General features: G+C 43.2%; 1 protein-coding gene across 5 annotated transcripts in view; it reads left to right on the forward strand.

Annotated features, from left to right (window-relative positions):
• PLCB1 (phospholipase C beta 1) overlaps nucleotides 1-21,708 on the forward strand; it is a 746,723-nt gene that overhangs the window by 466,881 nt on the left and 258,134 nt on the right. For all 5 annotated transcript variants that reach the window (XR_012644898.1, XM_074989347.1, XM_074989348.1 and 2 more), the window contains exons 4-5: nucleotides 6,284-6,424; nucleotides 21,222-21,301. Coding sequence is in view for 4 of the 5 variants with exons in the window: in XM_074989347.1 (XP_074845448.1) it covers nucleotides 6,284-6,424; nucleotides 21,222-21,301 (221 nt within the window). In the remaining variant the exon portion in view is untranslated. The remainder of the gene's footprint in view (nucleotides 1-6,283; nucleotides 6,425-21,221; nucleotides 21,302-21,708) is intronic.

Consider the following 21,708-nt stretch of genomic DNA (forward strand, 5'->3'; position numbering starts at 1 on the left):
TATCAGCAGCACTCGGACCGTACATGGAGCTCAGAAGGTCAAATTTCAGCATTTTGCCTCAGAAAGATTGCTGACACCTGAGCCAGACTGTTTGACTGACTTTGTGTAATGAAATATCTCCAGGTGAGAAAGGTGCTATCAGTTTTCCACTATGAAAAAGTAGCAAACTCTACCTGTCACAGCCTTCCACTCCAGCTACTGACATCAGGGCACACGGGGCTTCCTAGTGATGTACAGCCCCTGGGATTATCATCCGCTCTGTTTTTCTGTGTTGACAACAGGGCACTATTCCCCATGGAAGCATTTCTGCAATTATTTTTCAAAAGTGAGACCTTTCATTTAAAAAAAAACGATTCCTCTTTTTTCATTGATGGCACAAGCTCCATTGTTCAGGTCTAAATACAAAATAGCATTGAACAGAATATGTACACAAATATACTAATCATCTGGTATACATTATTATTACAGAGAAGTTTGTTGCTCAGTTTGGAAAGGTGTCCTATTACACGAACGGTAACAGCCTTCCTTTTTGTTTTAAATGAAATGTTCAAATTTGTTAGACTGCAGCTCAAGTTAGATTTACAAAGAATTTTGATCCAGTGGAAGTTTTGCACCACTTATATTTCTAAAACAAAATGCAAAAAATACCACAATCAACAGACCAACACCAGTCTTCATCCAACATGCCACTTACAGTGAGTTTCTTCATAAATCCTCCTTTTGCCAGATTCTTTAGGCAATGTTTCACATGGCAGTGTGCCCTTCTAGACCAGTGAGTTCAAGTCCAGGGCAGTGTAATCCTGGACTTGAAGTCACTTTATGTTTTCTTTTGCAGAAATATTAACTGTTGATTTAAACTATAGAAGCAATTAGCTAATGCTTTATTACACTCTTACATCATATTATGAAGAAAGCCTAATGAAACCTATGGTTGGTTTAAAGTGTTTTCCTAATTAAGGAAGGTCCACAGGAAGGAAATCCTGGGTGAATAAAGAGAACCCAAATCACTTCACTCTTAGCGATGCCAGTAATATAATCAGCAAAAAAAGTTTGTCTTTTTTTCCCTTTGCCAAGCAGCTGTCAACTTTATTTCTATATGACACTGACAGAAAAACAAAAATAAACTTCTAAAACCAATTAACTAAATTACGAATCACAACCAGCTAGAAACAGTAAACCCCATCATTTTGTATGTATAGTTCAGATTATGTCTTCTGATGTGCTTACTACTTGTAATTGTCAGGATCACCTCTGGTGCCTTTTCAAAAAATTGGTGTTACATTAGCTGTTTTCCAGTCATCTGTAAACAAGTTAATTTAAATGATAGATTACATACACAGTTAGTAGTTCTGCCATTGCATATTTGATTTGCTTCAGAAATCTTGGCTGAATACCATTTGGTCCTGTTGACATATTATTGTTTATTTTATCAATTTGTTCCAAAATCTGCTCTTTTGGTACTGCAATCCAGGACTGTTTTTTTCTCAGACTGGTCCCCTAAAAATAATAGCTCAGGTGTGAGACTGCCCCTTATGTCCTCAGCTGCAAAGGCTGTGCAAATAATTCATTTAGCTATTTAGCAACAACCTTGTCTTCCTTACATGCTTCTTTAGCATCTTGAACATCTAGTGTCTACACTGATTGCTGACAGGCTTCTTGCTTGGGAGGTGCTCAAAGAAAATTTTCTTTCTGAGTTTGTGTCTTTACTTTGTAGTTCTCCAAACTCTTGTTTGGGCTGCTTAATTATACTTTTTGACATAACTTTCCAGAGTTTATGCTCCTTTTTACATTCCTCGGTAGGATTTGACTGCCAATATTTAAATGATGTGTTCTTGTTTTTTAACTGCCTCCTTACTCCTTTTCATAGGCATGATGAAAATTTTTTGTTCCATTTTGTTTTGTTTTTTTAATTTTGGGATATAAATTTAGTTTCAGCCTCTATTATAATGTTTTTAAAACTTTTTCTGCAGTTTGCAGTCATTTCACACTCATGACTGTTGCTTTTAATTACCATTTAATTAGCTTACTCATTTTTTGTGCATGGCTCCATTTTTGAAGTTAAATGCTGTTGTGGTGGGGTTCTTTGGCATTTTGCCCTTTATAAGTATGTTAAATGTAATTGCATAATGGTGGCTATTGCTGAGTGGTTCAGTTACATTCACCACCTGGACCAGATCTTGAGGTCCACTTAGAACTGTATCAAGAATTGTTTCTCCTCTTATGGCTTCCATGACCAGTTGCTCTAGTAAATAGTTATTAATGGTGTCTATAAATTTTATCTCTGCATCCCATCCTGAGGTGATCTAGAACCAGTACATGGGGAGATAGTTGAAATTCTTCATATTTTGTTGGCTTTTCTAGTTCTGTAGACTCTATAATCTCCTCAAGCGTTTCATAGTTACCATCACCATCTTGGTCAGGTGTCTGTGGAATATTTTTACTGCTATACTGTTTTTGTGGAAGCATAGAATTTCTGTTCTTACACATTCTGTGGTACACTTTGATTCAAGACTTCTACTATATTTGACACTGTGCTTCCCTTCTCATGGGCTGTTTCTACACATGCCACTTTCTCCGAAAGTTGCATGCAAAAAACAGCCCAAAATATGCTAATGAGGTGCATATGTAAATTCCCGGCACCTCATTAGCATAAGGTCATGTGATTTGGAGTATGAAGACCACCTTCTGGACCCCAAATCAGTGACCTTATGCTAATGAGGCACCAGGAATTTACATATATGCTTCATTAGCATACTTTGGGCTGTTTATTAGCATGCCACTTTCAAAAGTGATGGGTAGAAACAGCTGTGTGGTGCCAATCTGCCAGCATGACCTTCACTGTCATTCCTAGATATTTGGTATCCTGATATTACCATGTTCAATTGATCATCATTGTTCCACCCAGTTTCTGTCATGACTATTATATCAATATCCTCATTTAATACCAGGCACTCAAGTTCACCTATCTTAGTGCTTAGACTTCAAGCATGAAAAAATATGTCAATATTTGATTGTTTCCCTTCATGTAATGTAATTGAATGGGACTTTTTTTTTGTTTTATTCTCTCTTCAGTTCCCACCCATACTTTATTAGCTCCCGTCTACTCACTTTGCTAGTATATAAAGTAGGCCCTTGAATAAATGTCCCATTAAGAGATACCTCTGTGTGAACTGTGTACTCTTCTGTACCCGTTGGCTTTCCTCCAACCATTAATGTAAAAACTCCTCTACAACCTTTTTTTATTTTACATCAGAGCAATCTGGTTCCCTTTTGACTTAGGAGGAGCCCATCCTTTCTTCACAGGCTCCTCCTTTCCCAAGTGATTCCCCCTTCCTAATAGAGCAAAAATCTTTCCCCTGAATACCATCATCTCAACCTTATGTTGAGAACCTGCAGTTCCACCTGTCTAACTGGCTCTGGATGTGAAACTGGAAGCATTTCAGAGAATATAATCGTCAAGGTCCTGGACTTCAATCTCTTACCTGGCGGTCTAAATTTGGCCCCCAGCACCTCTTTCCTACCTTTCCTTATATTCACTGCTACCTGCATGTACCACAATGTCCAGTTTCTCCCCAACACCACACATAAGTCTATCTAGACATCTAGTTGCCTCAGACGTTCACATCCTGTGTGGTTCTTGCAGTCATCTCAGACCCAGGTATCTGTATTTTTAATAGTTGAATCCCCCATTACTATTCCTCACCTCTTCCTAATAACTGAAGTCCTTTTCCTTGTAGGGGTATCCTCAGTATGACATCGTTTGTAAGGAGGGTCTCAACTACAAACCCTTTCCCTCTCTTTCAGCTTGGTGGTTTTCTTCCCTGAGACTTTTATCCTCCTCAGCAGCACAGAGGTTGTGAAACTGGAAGTCTATTGTGTCCTGTAAAGTCTCTTCTTCACACCACTCTATCTCCCTTTGCTCCTCCAGTTCAGACTCTCCGGTCTCAAGAGCTTGTTCTTGGGCTCTGAGAGGCTTGCGCCAAACGCATAAACATGCCCCCTGCTGACAGATCCAGTAATTGTACATATTGCCTTCAGGGCAATCTACTGCACAGCCCCCACTTTTGCTGGACTACTGCCTGTGTTATTTTCACTCTTGGGTGAAGACTGAGTGAACCTGCTAGGGACAGTGTTCTGGTTGACTGAAATGTCTACATTTCTTCTTGGTCTGTTTTTCTCCTCTCTCAGCAGCAAGCTTACATCATCGCTGTGTCTTTTTTTTGTGCCGTCACGCTCCCTCAGCCACCCCTCCTTTTTTTGTATCCCTTTGCGGTATGTGTCTTAGGTATGAAAACCTGTCATTAGCTTGTTTATCCGTGAGGTTTGCTTTGGTTCAGAGCACAAATAAGAATATTCCTCATCTACAACATATTTGAATGGGTTCATTATTCTGTCTCCTTCCCTACGCAATTTACCCTTGTACCCAATATTTAAAGAAGCTCACCATCCAGTGAAAGACAGCTTTTCTGTTTCCTTTCATTAATATGCGGCATTCAAAATATTCCTTCAAGCCGGGCTAAACACTCAATAGGTACATATCAGCCAGGCATGCAAATGTATGTAATATCTGTCAGAAGATGTCCGTGTTAGATTAATGTCTGCTTGCATGTTGGTATTCATCCTGTGCTGAGATCTCTGCATTTTCCAAGATAAATGGTCATTTCATTTTCACACTCTGAAATTAATCATCCTGCTATAACAAATCCCATTTATATTGGACAATCTATACTTAGTTTGTCATTCAGAGGGTATTTAAGTTTGGAAGAAATGTAGCATGAATAATAATTACATTTACTTAACAGGGGGAGAAGTTTACTGGAGAGCTAAATGGGAACTGCTATTATATCTGTCTTTCACAGATCACAAGTGATTCAATTCACTAGAGGGATTTCATAATGTCTTAGGTTTTCTGAAGGAATGTGTGTGTTGGTTTTAGAAATAGTACAGCAGCTTAATCCAATATGAATCTAATTCAGAAGGCACATTTTTGTATTTATAATATTCTGACAAATTTTACCTTTGAAGAAAGTTCGCACTGTCGATTGTTCTATTCTTCTAGAAAGGGGTGACTGTCACCAAGTTGACATAAAAAAATGTTGTCCATCCAGCTGCCATTGTCTGAAGACTGTGAACTTTTCAAAACGGGGGGCCATGCATTGTTCTGAGTATGGAAAGCACCTAGCATGTCTGTTGGTCCTGCTATAGTTTAAATCAGTGTTTCTTAAACTATGTTCCGTGGAACACTGGTGTTCCGTGAGCAACTCGCAGGTGTGCCGGAATCATCTGGCACTTTTTGGTCTCATACACTGATGGTATATATTTTCTGTTATTAAAATCAGACACAATGTTACTAGTTCATTGCTGTGATACCTGGTTAAATTACTTCATTTTGGTTTTGTTGTATGTGTTGCTGCGTTTGCTTGCGGGGTGGGGGTTGAAGAAAATTTTAAGTGTTCCAAATAAAAAATATTATTGTTTGGTGTTCCTTGGTTTCAAAAAGTTTAAGAGACATTAATCTAACTTATCAAAGTCCAAGAGATAAACAAAATATACTGAAACTGGTTCTTGCTAGAGATTGCGTTACCAGTGTCAAAACTAAGGTACTATATTTAGGTGCAAAGTTAATTAAATAGCTCTTTGCTCTGCAGAAATGGTGTGCATGCCTTCTTTTATACACTTCTGCTAGAGATTAATACTGCTACATGTTCACAAGACTGGAAATTCTGCAAATTAAATATATCTGAATTATAGCTTTTAAATGAAATAATATGTGCTATTATTTTCTTAAAAGGTGTCTTGGGATTGGGAGGAGAAAGGAGGGTGAAGTAAAAGTACTTTCTTATTTTATACATCGTGGTGTAATTTCCAATGAATGTGCTTGAATTTTTCATTGGGGAAGAAATTAGTTGAAATCTTTTTCTTCCCACTTTGGGCCTGATCAAAAATCCATTAAATCGCTGACTTCAGTGTACTTTGGATCAGACCATATGGCTGTGATTCAGCAAAGGACTCATAAACACACAATTAACATTAAGAAGCCAGGTGGGGGAAACTTTAAGAGGCACTGACAATCTGTACTTTTGCTGTTCTCATTCAAGGATCAGGGTCACTAGAAAATCAAAATAAATTATTTCACTATTCCCAGAGGTGATAACTTGGGGTATTTGAAGTGAGGAATAAAACAGGACAGAAATGTAGTTGATGCTAAAATGTTTGTGTCTCTCCAAATGCAAGTTATTTTGCAACTCAGGTGTTTACTGCCTCATCATATGTTTACTTTCAGGATCCAAAATTGCGTGAACAGTTGGATGCTGGAAACATAGGAGGTCGGCTGGAGAATCGAATGATAACTGTTGTCTATGGTCCAGACTTGGTTAATATATCATACTTGAACTTAGTGGCATTTCAGGAGGAAATAGCAAAGGTACTGTACATTCAGTGCTACCATCACTATTTATATTTCTGATTATTTATTCAAAAATAGATAAAATACAGAAAAGGAGGTGATTTTTAAGATGCACTCATGGGTGAAATCAGCTTGCTGTTAGAGCATTGTACTGTATCACAGCAGCAAAGTGTAACCATTCTTTTTCTCAGAGTATTCATGGGAAATCATAAACCAGTGGTATCTTTATCCTTAGAACATTTTTAGTTATTCTCTTTGCACAGCCAGGAACAGTGCTGAGTAAACAAGCGTCTGTTTAAAAAAGTCTCAGCTTCCAAGGATGCATTGTGACTTTTAAATAACAGGGAATATTTATCAATTTGTTATTTCCTGTTCTGTGTAAATTTGGGGATATCCCTGATACCACCATATATGGAAAATGTTGACTTTTTAATATTGTCATAGGTCAAAATAATAATATATAATGTGTAAAAATATTTATCTGCAGCTTCCTATTTATAAACTGTTGTGCCAGCATCAACACATAGTTTAGACACCTAACCTTGCCTGTAGCTTGGAAAGTGTAGGGCTGCACAATTTTAACATGGTGTTTCTCCACTCTTAGTCATTACCGTATGTAAATACTTTTTGGGGCAGTTTTACATTACAGACAAGTTGCATAAAATTAACGTGTGTATTCAACAAAATACAACAGATTTTTTGACATATGTTTTAGTTGTCTGGCTTTAAATACCTCCTAAAAGCTGACAATCAGTTTATGATAGTCATAATATTTTTTCTCCAAGGTACTTTCTCCCATATTGGAATTAATAAGCTATTCTTCATCCCCACCTCCACGCAAACAGACACACTATTGTATGGGTGTAGTTTCAGCTCCAAGACTGCCATGGACACAACCGTCTTTCCTCTACTTTCCATCCAGCAGATCACTGTTCTGTCCAAGTATGCTAGTCCTCATAGACTCCTACTCTTTGTCTAGGGAAAGGGATATTTTTCATTATTTTCCAGTGCCCTTTGGCCACTCATTCAATCCTCCTCTGAGGGTGGGCAGCCATGGCACCAGACACACACCACGTGAGCAGAGCATCAACGCATATAGGGAGGGATGTGAGTAGCAACTGTTCATGTGTAGGTGTGGCATATCTCTTTCCCATGCAGCTAGGGTTGCTAACGCCCTCTGGCTGGTTGGTTGATTCAACCTTCACTTCAACCACAAGTTCTTCCCTTTCTCACTTTGCAGGAGAAAAAAAATAGTGCATGAAGTGCTCTTTGGAAACACCTGTCCAGAGGGTTTTAAAATGCAGAATGGTTCTTTTGTGGTACATTGTACAGTTAGGTTGCCAAGAAACCCACCACAGTTTTATTCTGCGTGGGAGGAAGGACTTGAAAAAAAACATGAGGACGTGGAAAAGGAATCTGAAGGAAGCTGTAAAGGTACAACAAAACTGTACTGTGCAAATCTGCTCATTTTTGGAAGAAAAAGGAAGTGAACTAACATGGGGAATATTGTATGTCTTTTCTGTTTTACAGTCTAGCCATCTATGGGTCAACACCCTGGTGGGTTTGCTATTTGAAGGCCAAATTAGGAAATTCCAGAAATATTGTTGTGTCCATCTCCTGCTTATTGACCGATCGTTTGAAATAAGTAGAGAAAATTAGGTTCTGTGGGGGCTGAGCTATGGTAAATCCAGTGTTAATCCTTTTGATGTTAGTAAGTAAAATATGAATCAGTCCCTTAATTTATCCTTATTAATAATCTGATACGTAAAAAAAGCCAGTTGAGTTAATTTATTACTGATCTGTTGGGCAGTATGTCCTCAGGGCAGGATTTTCAAAAACATTCAGCACTGCGATAGCACTGCTCCTATTGTAGTCATGCTAAAACTCCCACTTATTTCAGTGAGAGTAGAGTTAGGCCAATGTTGAACTCCTTTGAAAAATCCCACCCTGCTTGTATATATTCAGTGTTCTCTAAACAGCCATCTATTTTTTCATGGGCCCAGTTTATTTAAATGGGAGTTGCATGTCTGTATCAAGGAACAGAATTTTCAGGATACTCCAGACACACTGGGTCAATATCTGGGCTGGATTCTTCCTTGGGATATATAGATGGAATTCAGGAGTAGCTTTGCTGTAACCAGTTTACTTGAGAATGAGCCCCTTGGTGTTTGTTTATTTTTCTCCTGTCCCTAAATAATCAAGAGCAGTGTTTCTCCAGCTCCATTTTGTCTGAAGCTCGCTGTTCAAACTACTTGTGAAAACCTTTGGAACTTCAGCCTTTCATTCCGTGAACAGGCTTCAAAGCACTTTTTCTTACTTCAGTCACCTAACCTCTGCCCCATCAGACACTTACAGTTTTTCATGATTCTTCTTCTGATAGTTATAGTCTTTATTTCTTGCATTCATCTCATCTTTATGCTTCTCTTCTGGTGTCTATTTTCAAAGCTAATTCCTTCTCTTCCTATAGGTAGTTACTCAAGTCTCATCCACTAGTGAGATTGATATGACGTATGAGTTTTCACTATCATCGCTCTGATCTGAATGAGATATCCTTACCTTTTAAACAGCAACTCCTCCTTTTCTCCCCTGCCTGTCCTTCCTGAACAGTTTATACCCTTCCATGACAGTGTTCCAGTTATGTGAGTCATCCCACCAAGTCTCTGTTATTCCACTCACCTCATACTTATTTGACTGTGCAAGGGTCTCTAATTCTTCCTGTTTGTTTCCCAGGCTTCTTGCATTTGTATACAAACATCTTAGATAATAAGCTGATTGGCCTACTTTCTCCTTTCAAATGAGTGGTTCTCTGTTGTACTTCTTTCCTTCCCCACTTAACTCAGGGCTTGTGTCACCATCCCCCGACGAACCTATTTTAAAGCCTTCCTCACTAGGTTAGCAAGCCTGCCCACAAAGAGGCTCTTTCCTCTCTTCATTAGGTGGATCCTTTCACTTCCTCACAATCCTTATTCTTAAAACAGAATCTCGTGGTCAAAGACACCAAATCCCTTTCTCCGACACCACCTGCACGGCTGCGCATTTATTTCCATGAGTCAACAATCTCTTCCTGGACCCCTTCCTTCAGAAGGGAGGATGGATGAGAACACCATTTGTGCTCCATATTCCTTGATCTTCCTTCCCAGAGTTACATAATCCACAGTGATCTGCTCAAGGTCATTCTTTGCTGGGTCATTGGTTCCTACATGGAGAATTAGGAAGGGGGAATAATCCACAGGTTTGATGATTTTTGGAAGTCTCTTTTACATCCTGGATTCTAGCTCCTGGTAAGCAATAAACTTCCTGAGATTCCAGGTCTGGATAGCAGACAGATGACTCCTTTCCTCCTAGGAGGGAGTCCCCACACCGCTACCCCTCTTGTTCTCTCGGGGTGATGGCCATAGAAACCCCATCCCTTGGACTATGCATCCCATGTCTTCCAGTCAGTGCGGTCTTCTTCTGATCCCTTCTCTGAGATGTGTCTGCCACAGCATTCTGTACCATAACATCCTTGTAGAGAGCTTGAAAGCAGTTGCTTACCTCTACAGGAGTTGGAGATACCTGATTCTTCTCTGGGAGGTTACATGCTTCCAGTTTTCTTCCTCTGTTTGTGCTGTCCTGATTGGTTGCTCAGCCTGCTGTGCCTGCAGTACTAAATGATACCTTCTATCAAGGAGGTCTTCACCTTCTCTGACGGACTGGAGGGTTGATATTTCCACCTCATGTCCTCTAACCTTTTCTCCCAAGGTGGCGACCAGCTTGCATTTGATACATACCAAATCCTTTCTGTCTTTGGGAGGAAGGCAAATATACCACATACGGTGCAGGTCACAACAGCTGACTTGCCAGTAGATATGTCACTATCCATTTTTCCCTTTCTGCAGAGAATTCCCTCAGAAGATATTAGAGCCACCTTTAGGGGCAGAAGAGAAACAAAACTATAAAAAAAAGAAAGCAAATAATAACATGGGGCTCCCCACAAGGTGAACTACCAAGCAAAATCACCCGTTAGCAGCCCCCCGTTTGCAGCTCCCAGCTGGTCACACTCCCGCTGGTCGCTAGCCTCTGGCTTGTGAACTCTTCTCTCTTTTGGTCCCTCCTACCCCTGGTGAGTTACAGGGGGAGGGGCTCACTCACACACACCAACACACACTATCACAATAACTGGAATACATCATTTCAGATATTAAGAGACCATGGGCCAACATGCCTGTTCTCCTACCATTTGTGTTCCTTGGTCTTCCTGCTCTCTCTTCAAAACCTTTACTACCCTTCCCCTCTAGATGCAGTTCCTTGAACTGTCACGTACACAATACATTATCTAGCCTTGTCTCAGCTTCCTCTCTGTTGGTACCATTCATTTCCCCAGTGTTTATACTGAGGACCCTACTTATTGAGCTCCTTATCTGTATAAAATATATATGCTGTATCTACACTAGCCAAAAACTTCGAAATGGTCATGCAAATGGCCATTTCAAAGTTTACTAATGAAGCACTGAAATACATATTCAGTGCCTCGTTAGCATGCGGGCAGCCGCGGCACTTCGAAATTGACGCGGCTTGCCGCCGCATGGCTCATCCAGACGGGGCTCCTTTTAGAAAGGACCCCGCCTACTTCGAAGTCCCCTTATTCCCATCTGCTCATAGGAATAAGGGGACTTCGAAGTAGGCGGGGTCCTTTCTAAAAGGAGCCCCGTCTGGACGAGCCGCACGGCGGCGAGCTGCGTCAATTTCGAAGTGCCGCAGCCGCCCACATGCTAATGAGGCGCTGAATATGTATTTCAGTGCTTCATTAGTAAACTTCAAAATGGCCATTTGCGTGGCCATTTCGAAGTTTTTGTCTAGTGTAGATACGGCCGCAAATGTTTCTCTCCAACTTTTTCTAAGAAAATGGAAAAGAAAGAAACAAAGAACCTAAAAGCATGAGACAAAATAAAATGGAGAAGTCAGATAGTTGAGAAGTCTGTCTGGGATGCACTAAATCGAACTTACAGAGCACCTGTGTCAATGCTGGCACTCCTGCCCCCATTAGGAGTAAAGGAAGTTGACGGGAGTGTACACTCCCGTCAACCTCCCTTAGTGGAGATGATGTGAAAGTCCAAATTGAGGTACATCAACTCCAGCTATGTAATTAACATAGGTGGAATTCCACACCTTAATTCAACCATCTGTTATATTGTAGACCTGCCCTTGGAGCTGCAGATTCATTAACATTTCTAAAAATACTCTACATATAGCTTTGGTCTACACAGCTCTTTGTCTTTCATAGTCTGCACTGGTATTCATCCACTTATAGTTCTGCTTCATTTAGGATGACTTGGTCCAAAGTCCCATGAAATCCTTGTTAAAACTTGACTAGGCTTTGGATCAGGCCTTTTGCTAACTGTTTGTTGCTTCTGGCATAAAGGAGGTCCCTCGTTTGTCTACATGGGCATACTCAGGAAGCCTAGTCTGAATTACCTAAAAGTGTGGACATGCACTGAATTTACCCAAACCAAATCCGTAATTCAGAAAGGCTACGTCTACAGTAGAAGCATCTTTTGAGACTAACGTCTGTCAACAAAAACTCTGTCAACAGAGTGCATGCACACACAAAAGCAAATCGACAGAGCAATCCACTCTGTCAACAGAGAACAGCCAGATGACGCTGCCCTCTGTCGACAGAACGGTTGACTGGAAACTCTGCAAAAAGGGCTGCCCAGTGAACCAGAAGCACTTTGTCAACAGAAGTGTCTACACTGCACTTCTGTCAAAAGAACTCTGTCAACAGAAGAGTTATTCCTCAAATTTTCGAGGGATAACGGTGTTGAGACAAATGCAGAGTTCTGTTGAGACTGTTGGCAGAAAACTTCATGTGTGTCGATGCTCCCTGATTTATGTCGAGAGAAAACCTCTTCTGTTGACAAAACTCTCTAGTGTAGACACAGCCAATGTGTTTATACACATGTTTAATGCTGTTTATCTAATCAATGTCACAAAATAATTTGGATTGACCTTTCTTAGTGTCCCCAAGCTGTTAAGCTTTTAAATGGTGTATCTGCAACGTGTCCAGATCCTATGTCTGCCAAAATATATTTATATTATAAATATACATATAATAAATATATTTCTTTGTTCTTCCAAATTTCCTTTTCAGTTTAATTAATCAGTAAAATAAGAGTAAAATAAGCAGTACAGAGTCCTGCTTCTTTACAAAATGAAACATGAGCTGGCTCATACTAAGGGATGCTGAAACCTGACATCAGCAACTTCTGATGTTAGTCTTGAGCCAAAAACAAACATGCAGAACACATTGTCTTTATGCTTATTCAGGTCCAATTTGAATTAAAGGTCTTTCAGAATTTGTAGCACCGAGGTGCTCTTTTACTAGAAAAAATAGCTCTCATCTCTCATGTTGAGATAAATGCCTGTGGGTATATATTTTGATTACATGTAACAGATGAAAGAAATGTGATTGCTAAGCAAGAGGTCTCAAAATATACAGCATATTGAATGCTACTTACTGACTAGAGCACATAACAACAGCTACCTGATTTGTTAGTAAATTTAATAGGAATGACAGAAATATGAAATACAGCGACAGAACACAGCCAACAGAAGAGCAGGAACATATGGGTGGTTTATTATGATAGAAGCAGGTTACTTGAAATTAAAATATGTTGCAAGGCTCTAGTTTTCCTTTTTAAAAACATACCGTATCTCAAAGGTTTCCAACTTGGGAGAGTAGTTTCTTGACATTAACAAAATCTTACTTAAAAATCTCCAGATTTGTCCTTTCCTTTTTGCATTATCTTAGTAAGTGTTCATAGTTACAATCCCATGGTAAGGAAATGATTCTGAGATGGCTGTTATCTTCCCAGAGTAAAATACTAGATGTTTTCTTTCTATCTATAAAAGTATCCATCCCATCAGTATTCTCAGCCTGGCTTGCATTATGGAATTTAGGGTGCTATTAATGTGAGCTACCACTGTGTATTAGATGGAAGATTTTTGGTTTCCAACATGTACCCATTTTTAACTTAAGATTTTCCAGGTTTTACAAAAGATATTATTTGGGGGTTTTAACCAGTGTCTGAATGTTAGAAGTTCCAGACCTCCGTGCACCAGGCTTCCTGCTCCAGAGAAATGATGGCTTGATAAATGGTACCACCCAGGTTGCAGAGCTGTCATTTCTTCTTTTGCAGTTGAGACCCAGGTTAGAAGTCCAGAATGATTTGCGTCCTGGTTTACATGTTGTCAATCCCATGCGCATCACATACACATTGGCAGCTTGACAGCTAGCCTGGATAATTGGAAGCATTCAGAGCAGATAGAAGTCAGTAAACTGCTTTTCATGCTGCAATCATTCACAGATGCAAAATGGTGTGTCACTACATTTCATTTACCCAGAGAAATGCAAGTTCTTCTTCAGGTGATTGCTTGTGTGCATTCCAAGTTGGGTGTGCGCTGGCACACCCCCAGTCACCAGAAGCTTTTTTGACCTAGCCAGTAGCCATAGGGTCAATGAGGCGCCGCCTGGAGTGGTGTCGATATTGAGACCAATATATGCACTACCCTCCCTGCTGCCTGCGTAGTTCCTTCTCACTGCGCTGCCGGTTGTGTCGTCGGAGCTTTTGCTCTTCTCTTCTCAATATGTTAGTTAGTAGCCTGTTCTAGTGTAAATAGTTCTTAAATAAGTGTAAAGAGTTGTAGTGTTTGATAGTTAGCCTTTAGCATCCTGAGTAATAGCTGAGGCAGGGCTTGGCACCTCGGTGCTCGGGAATGCCTGGTTCCCCAGGCTTTAAGTCTTGTTCCAAGTGTGGCAAACATATGCCCAAAAGCAACCTCCATTCAGCTTGTCTGATTTGCTTGGGGGAAGGACACCTGCATAACCGCTGCTCAGTTTGTAAGGCCTTTAAGCCCAGAACTTTGAAAGATAGGGCCCAGGGCCTTAAAGTCCTGCTAATGGAGGCAGCTCTTAAGCCACAGCAGTCTCCAGTGAGAGCAGAGAGTGGAGCCTCCTTGGTGCAAAATGCACTAGCACCATCTACCATGGTGCCATCGAAGGACTCTTGGCACCAGGAGCAGGCACAGCACCGTCGCCTTCCTGGCACCATAGGAGTCAATCTCTGGTGCTGAAGAAGAAGAGGGGGCACAATAGACATAGGTCGCCAAACTCTAAGCATGGCAGCCACAAGTCCAAGACTCCAGCACACATTGTTGAAGGGCAGGAAGCATGTACGTTGAAGCTGGTGTGAAGCGGGAGCCCGCGGGCACTGGACTTGCCCTCAACACCAGAGACATTTTGGGTGGCACAATTCCTTTTTCAAATGATGGTGCCAGGTCCTTCTCCATCTATGGAGGACCGTCACCATAGCATTGAGACTGAGTGGATGGGGTCTAGGGATGTGACACCATTGCCAACCCCTATGCTCATGTCGATGCCAGCACTGATGCCGTACTCAGTGCTGAGCGTTCCGGTGCTGACTCATCGGGGAGCTACTGGGAGCCAGTTCCAAGTGCCCTATGCTCTGGCACCGGCACCGGCACCATCGTTGGCATGCTTGACTTCGGCATTGGCACCGGCACCACTGGTCCCGCCATAGTCATCTGCTTCCGAATCTGTGTCAGAGTTGGACTCGTTCTACTGGGGCTCCAGATGCAATGGGAGCACAAGAATATTACACCATAAGCTTTGCAGGCACCATAGTCGCCATTTGGATGATACAGGTTGGCCGCCAGCTTTGTAGGCTGCACAACAGTGGCCCTTCTGGAGCCCATGGGCGGTTTTCGAGGCACAGGGCCAAAGCGTGGGAGTAACAACAATGGTTCTGGGAGCCCCACTAATCCCGAAGTCAACAGTGTTTGCATCACTGGGTGCCCCACCACTGGAGCAACAGCAGAAAGCTGTGAACATTGTGATTCTGCCTAGTTTCATCTCCTCGACATCAACATCAGCACTGTCATCACTCCGTTCAGGGTGGGACTGGACCTCAACGGTGCCATCGCCGTCAGTGATTGTTCCTTCAGTACTGATAGGACAGGCACCAGCCCAGGCACCTCTACCTGCTCAAGGACAGGGCACGGCACTGGCGCTGTTCATACCACCTACTGGGGGTTCCTCTGGCTAGCCAGTGCACATGCCTGCTCCACCAGTAGTGCCTCCCAGTTACCTCATAATCCCAGTGGGGGCCAGTTGAATGAACAGGCCCCTACAACCTTTACCCTCCAAATAGAGGTGCAAGGGTTATCATCCTCTTTCTCCTCAGATGAAGCGGTGGCACACTCGTCGGCCTCATCAGTACGGGAAGATGGCAGGGCTTTTCAGCAACTCCCCAGGAGAGCTGCCCAAAACTTGGGGGTACAGGCGGAGGAAGTCCAGGATGAGATGGATCCTGTCATGGACATTTTGTCCTCCACGGCTTCCATGAGGGTGGCTCTGCCCATAATCAAAACAATTGCCACTATGGCTAAAGCGGTCTGGCAGACCCCCTACTTCTGCCCTTCCTATGGTGCATAGGAATGAGAAACGGTATTTTATCCCATCCCAGGGCAATGAACATTTCTTTAGCAACCCCTCATCTGACTGCCTGATAGTGGATGCTGCAAGCCACACAGAGTGCCAAGGGTTCCAGGGTCCCTCCCTCAAAAAATGGAGATGCTAAGTGCTTGGACCTCTGTGGAGGGAAGGTTTACTCGATGGAAGGGTTACAACTAAGGATTGCTAACCAGCAGGCTCTGGTTAGCAGGTATGCTAATAACACAGTTAGTGCCCTATCAAGGCTCTCCTAACTGGTACCACCTGAAGCCAAGCAGGACTTCACAGCAGTGGTGGATGAGAACAAGCTGGGTTCAAGGGCGGCCTGCAGGCAGCACTGGATGCTGTGGAAGCTGCTGCAAGGATTATGGCTTCTGGACTGGCGATGTGCAGGGAGGCATAGTTGCAGGTTTCAGGGCTACCATACAAGGTCCAGTAAATGATCCAGGACCTCCCCTTCAATGGCCCTACCCTGTTTTCAGACAAAATAGATAAAAGACTGTATAGTCTGAAAGACTCTAGGGCCGCCGTGCGTTCCTTGGGCCTATATATGCCTGCCAACCAGCGCAGGCATTTTAAGCCCCATCCACAACAAGGACAATTTCCACAGCCAAAAAGGGATGGTAGTAGGAAGCAGAATAGGATGGGCAGACGCTGCTCCGGCCTACAGACTCAGGGCCATTGAAAGGGCCCATGGGGGCCCAAGCCTCAGTTTTGATGGCATGGTCAAGAGTGTCAAACAAGTTTCACCTTCTCCAGCATCCCCACTTATTTTGTTCTGCCTGTCCCCCTTCTACCACACATGGTGCAGCATCACCACAGACCGGTGGGTCCAGCATATGGTAGAGAGGGGATACGCCAGTCAGTTTTCTTCATACCCTACTTCTCAATCCCCTTCCCTGTCCCTCTTCAAGGACCCCTCTCTTGAGATCCTGCTGTGGTAGGAATTGCAATCCCTCCTTGGTTCTGGGACCACAGAAGAAGTTCCTCCAAGGTTCAGGGGGCTGGGGTTTTACTCCCATTACTTCCTCATTCTGAAACCAAAGGGGGGGCTTGAGACCCATTCTAGACCTAAGAGGTCTCAAGGAGTTTGTGAAAAAGATAAAGTTTCATATGCTATCCATAGGTCTCATCCTCTGTAGTGTATTTGGTGCAGGTGCCTATTCAGGACATCTGGAGGGTGGCCATCTGGTCCTCAATTCATACATTTGCAGCATGTTATGTTGTGATGCAGCACACAAGGGAAAGCTCACCTAATAAATTATTTTGTTAGTCTTTAAAGTGTTACTTTACTGCTTTTTTGTTTTGATAGTATATAGGCTAGCACAGCTTTCTCTCTGTTACCACACAAGGGAAGAGGCTGCAGTGGGCAGGGGTGTCCCACATTCCTTGTGGGACTCTGACCCCGCCTCTTAGGCATTGGCTTGTATTTACCCAATTTGTAATACACGTGAGCAATCGCTCGAAGAAAAAAAAAAGACAGTTCCCTGTTCCGCAACTGGTGTTCTTTGAGATGTGTTGCTCCTGTCCATTCCAAACCCCTCCTGCCTTCCCTACTGTCAGAGTAGCTGGCAAGAAAGATCTGAGCATGGGGAGGGGCGGCAGTGCATATATTGGTCGCCATATTGGCACTGCTCCAGGGGGCGCTGCACCTAACCTATGGCAACTGGCTAAGGCAAAAAAGCTCACGGTGACTGGGTGTGCGCGCACGCACACCCAATTTGGAATAAACATGAGCAACACATCTCGAAGAACACGAGCCCAGTAAGCAGTGGAAATGTTGGTAATGCTGCTAGACAATATTGACCTGCCATGGTTCAGCAAATTCTCTTGTTCTGCACGGGTCAGCCTGAGGGTGCTGGACTAGGGAGGTTCAAACTGTGCTATACACTGGTACATTTTCAGGAATTTTTGAACTAAATGAAAACCAAAGATGAGGGGCTTTAATTATATGGTGAGCAGCGTTGTCTGTGAATTGAATGATTGGGCAGCTGTCCAGGAGAAATTTAGGTGCTGACCACATGATTAGCACAGCACCCACATCTGCCCTCAGCCAGCAACATGTGTTTCTATTGGTTGTGCACGTTCCTTGGTGCACATAACAATTTATTCTGGTCAGGGATGGGAAGAAAATTAGAGGGAACACTGGCAGTGAGTCATAATTTTGGGTCTTTGTGTTAACTATATATAATATAGCTTGACCAGAGAGAGAGAGTGTCCATTTGGTAGCTATAACAACAGCACAGGTGCAACCTCCCTTGTCTGGCACCCTCAAAATCTGAGTGGTCCCAGACGAGGGATTTTGCTAGGCAAGGGGTGGTCAGTTTTGCCCCATGGCTGACCTCAGCCCCTGCTCCTGAGCTCCCTGCCTGGGGCTTCCCAACCTCTTCTCCCCCTCACAGGCTCCCCACCTGCTGGTTCACAGCCATAGCCACACTTCCCCAGCCCCGACTTCTTGGGGCTGCAGCTTCCCCCACACACCCCTACCCCCAGCCCATGACTTTGCACACAGCCCTGGCTGTGGCATCCAGGGGACACAACTTCCTGTGCAGCCCTGATGATGAGCTGCCAGTTTACCAGCCCGGCCACTGCTCCCTGCTGCTGCTTCTGGTATGGGCTTCCTGGCTGCTGCTAGTTGTCTCCCCACCCCTCCACCCCGCCTCAGCTTGCGGCCAGACCAGCTGTGGCTGCCCTGCCACTGGTCTGGTTGGCCCTTCCTCCTTCCAGCCCTGGGACTCTGTGATCCTGCCAGATGCCTGCTGAGAGAATGCCGGATTTGGGAGTTTTAGCCTGTACACAGCTTGTTTCGTAGTCAGAGCCAAACAGAAGTCAGTAGAACAACCCCTGCTGATTTGAGTGATCTTTGCATCTCTATTCCATGCCATCATTTCAGGACAGGAAGGAGGAGGTGACCTTTGGCAGCCTTCCCAATCTTGGCTCTGCTGACTGGAGCTTTGGGGGATGAAAATGAATACTCTTGACGGTAGGGGAAGTGATCCAGTATCATTTCTCACTCATTGCTTCACAGAGCTATATGACAGAGTCCATTACTGCTCAGTCTTAGGAGAGGCTTGAGCTGAGCACTGCTACTCTTGCAAGTGTCATAGAAAGGCTGTGGGGAGAAAATGGATTGACAGAACAAATGCATATGAAAACGCTTGTGATAAAAATCCAGTAACTTCATGTCTGCTCTCAGTCCTTGGGATGCATTAGAAGGGCTGTATTTCCATCTAATCAAAGCAAAAGCCCACCAGGTTTTAGTTATGCTTCTGAAATAACATTGTGTGCTGCCATTAAAGTTTACGGCAGTTAGCAGCACAAAGAAAGTTAACTGTTGTCGTTAGTGCTTAAACAAAGCAATGTTTATAAAATGTTGCTATTCTGAGACTGGAAAATTGAGGTGCCAAGATGAAATAAAATGATATCATTAATATGCTTCTGCTGCAAACATAGTCACAGGAAAATAATGATTCTAGAGGCCCTATTCTTTTGTGTTCTGTCTCCCATCCTTTTGTGTCTTAAGATTAGACCTCACCAGGTTACTGCGAAGAATAGAGTAGAAAAAACTTTGTCCTAGGAGACAGCAGTCCAAATTCTCTCAGCAACGAGTGCATAAGTTCCGAACCGCTTTGTGATCAGCAGGGCTAGAGGTCTCTCTCTGAGATCCAGCCCAGGTGTGTGTTGTCATTGGTGGGGGTGACAAGAAACTCAGCTGTGTGGAGGAAATTGTTGGCTGAGCTGCAGAGGACTGCTCTGCCTGGGGACTGTACACGCTATGAGCTTGATAGAAGCCCTCATGCTGAGCATGGCGTGACCTGAGAACCAGCATCACCCTTGAGTCCGTTTCATGACCAGTGGGGCGGACAGTTGCCACAATCAAGGTCAGGCGGGGGGGGGGGGCGGGTTGGGCTGCTCCACAACCTAGATGGGGCAGAGCCTCAGGCAGACGGGGCAGGGCTGGGGCACGGCACTGGGCCTGCCCCCACCAGTTCTTAGCGCTGCGTGGAGCAGAGCTTCCACAGTGTTTCAAAGGTGGCCGGGGCTCCAGCTTCTGCCAAGAAGCAGAGGCAGCCAGGAGTTCTGGGCTCCTTGAAACACCAGGCCCCTTTGCTATTACCCCTCTTGCTTCCACTTTATTGGGCCTGTTGACAGAATCTTTTGCCATTCTTAACCTTGAGGCAGTCAGAATGGCAGGAGAGGAATATTATTTTGCTGCTGAATGTGGGGTCAGCTCAGGAAGGTAGCTTGGAAAAGAGGATGTTACCCAAGTTTAGTATGAAGGAATGCTTCAGAAGCAGCAACAAAAGGGGTAGAGTTTGGAAATGTTATAAAAATGACAAGGTTGAGCCAGAGCCTGGCTGTGACAAGAAAACGAAAGGGGGCATCAAATATAACCCTCCAGCTGCAGACGTGAATGACAGGTGGAGGTTAGCAGAGTCGTCAGCAGTGATGGAAAAATCAAGAGCATATTGCATGTGCTATGATGGGTTTGGTGTATCTGGCGGCACGCCTGACCCGAGCATGCAATATTTTAATTAGCCATGCGATTGTAACTTCCAGGGAATGATTAATGTGAGTCCACAGTATCCCAGTGCCCAAGTATATCCAAAACAAAATCCTGTCTCTCAACATCAGTTAATTGCAGTTGAAGTTTTTGTACTGAAAACCTCCACTGACTGAAAATATGCATTTCCCCTCAGATTATTCAAACATTCAAGCTGCTTCCATGGTTCCCTGCTTGCAGTAGTTTCTTTCGCATATTTCTCAGGTCAATGAATAAAGACTATTATGAAATCTATACATACAGCTGTATCACATATCTGAAGGGGAAAGTGCAGTATGTTTGCCAAAATATATTACTTTCTGGTGGATCACTGGCTTGTTGTGGCAGTTATATCCCCTCCCGCTTCATGGTTCTGACAAGACAGTGGGAATCACAGAATCATAGGTATTTTTCTGTGGGTCAGTTGAAGTCAGTGAAAAGATGCCCACTGACTGCTGTAGGGTTTGCATCAGGCCCTATAGGATACTGTTTCAAATCTCAGTTGAAACACACAGGTGTCAGATCACACCCTTCGTGCAGCTCACGACTGTAGCAAAGTTTGTGTTTTCAGTGTCATGAAAAAGGCCCTTCATCCAGGAATTAAGTTGTGCTGGGAAAGGCATGGTTCAGGCTTTGATTAATGACTTTGTGTTAATAATGCTCATGTTGAAATCATTTGCCTTCCTGAAAATTAAGCTATAAACAAGCACCTTTGAGAATCTGCATCTGGGCTACATCATCTATAATTTATATCTCCCTAGGAATGGACGGACGAAGTTTTCAGTCTGGCAACAAACCTGCTGGCACACAACATGTCGAGGGATGCATTTCTGGAAAAAGCGTAAGTAGCCATAATTTTTGCGATGGGTGTTACTCCTTGGTCTGAGTCATTTTCCTTTTTCTTTTGTCAGCCTTCTTTCTATCTATTGTTTATACTGTGTTGGCTTGTCAGATCTGTAAACATGGATTTTCCGCTCTCACTTGAGTTAAAAAACTGATATATAAAAAAAAACCAATCAGGGACATAGGATTCCTTTTACAATCTATTACCTAGGAGACACTGCTGGAACACACTTGCCTTCTTCCTGCTACACACAGGGAGTGACGTCAGGTCTTGGCATTGCTGCTCAGGGTTAAAAACAATGAATTTCAGTCTGACCCACTTCTGTTTTTTCTCTCTCCTGTCTATTATTAGCCAAAGAAATGAGAAGTACAAGATTTCCATCTTCCTCCGCCTGATCCCTTGGG

Source organism: Carettochelys insculpta, chromosome 3 (genome assembly GCF_033958435.1).
Source record: "Carettochelys insculpta isolate YL-2023 chromosome 3, ASM3395843v1, whole genome shotgun sequence".
NCBI classification, from domain to species: domain Eukaryota; kingdom Metazoa; phylum Chordata; order Testudines; family Carettochelyidae; genus Carettochelys; species Carettochelys insculpta.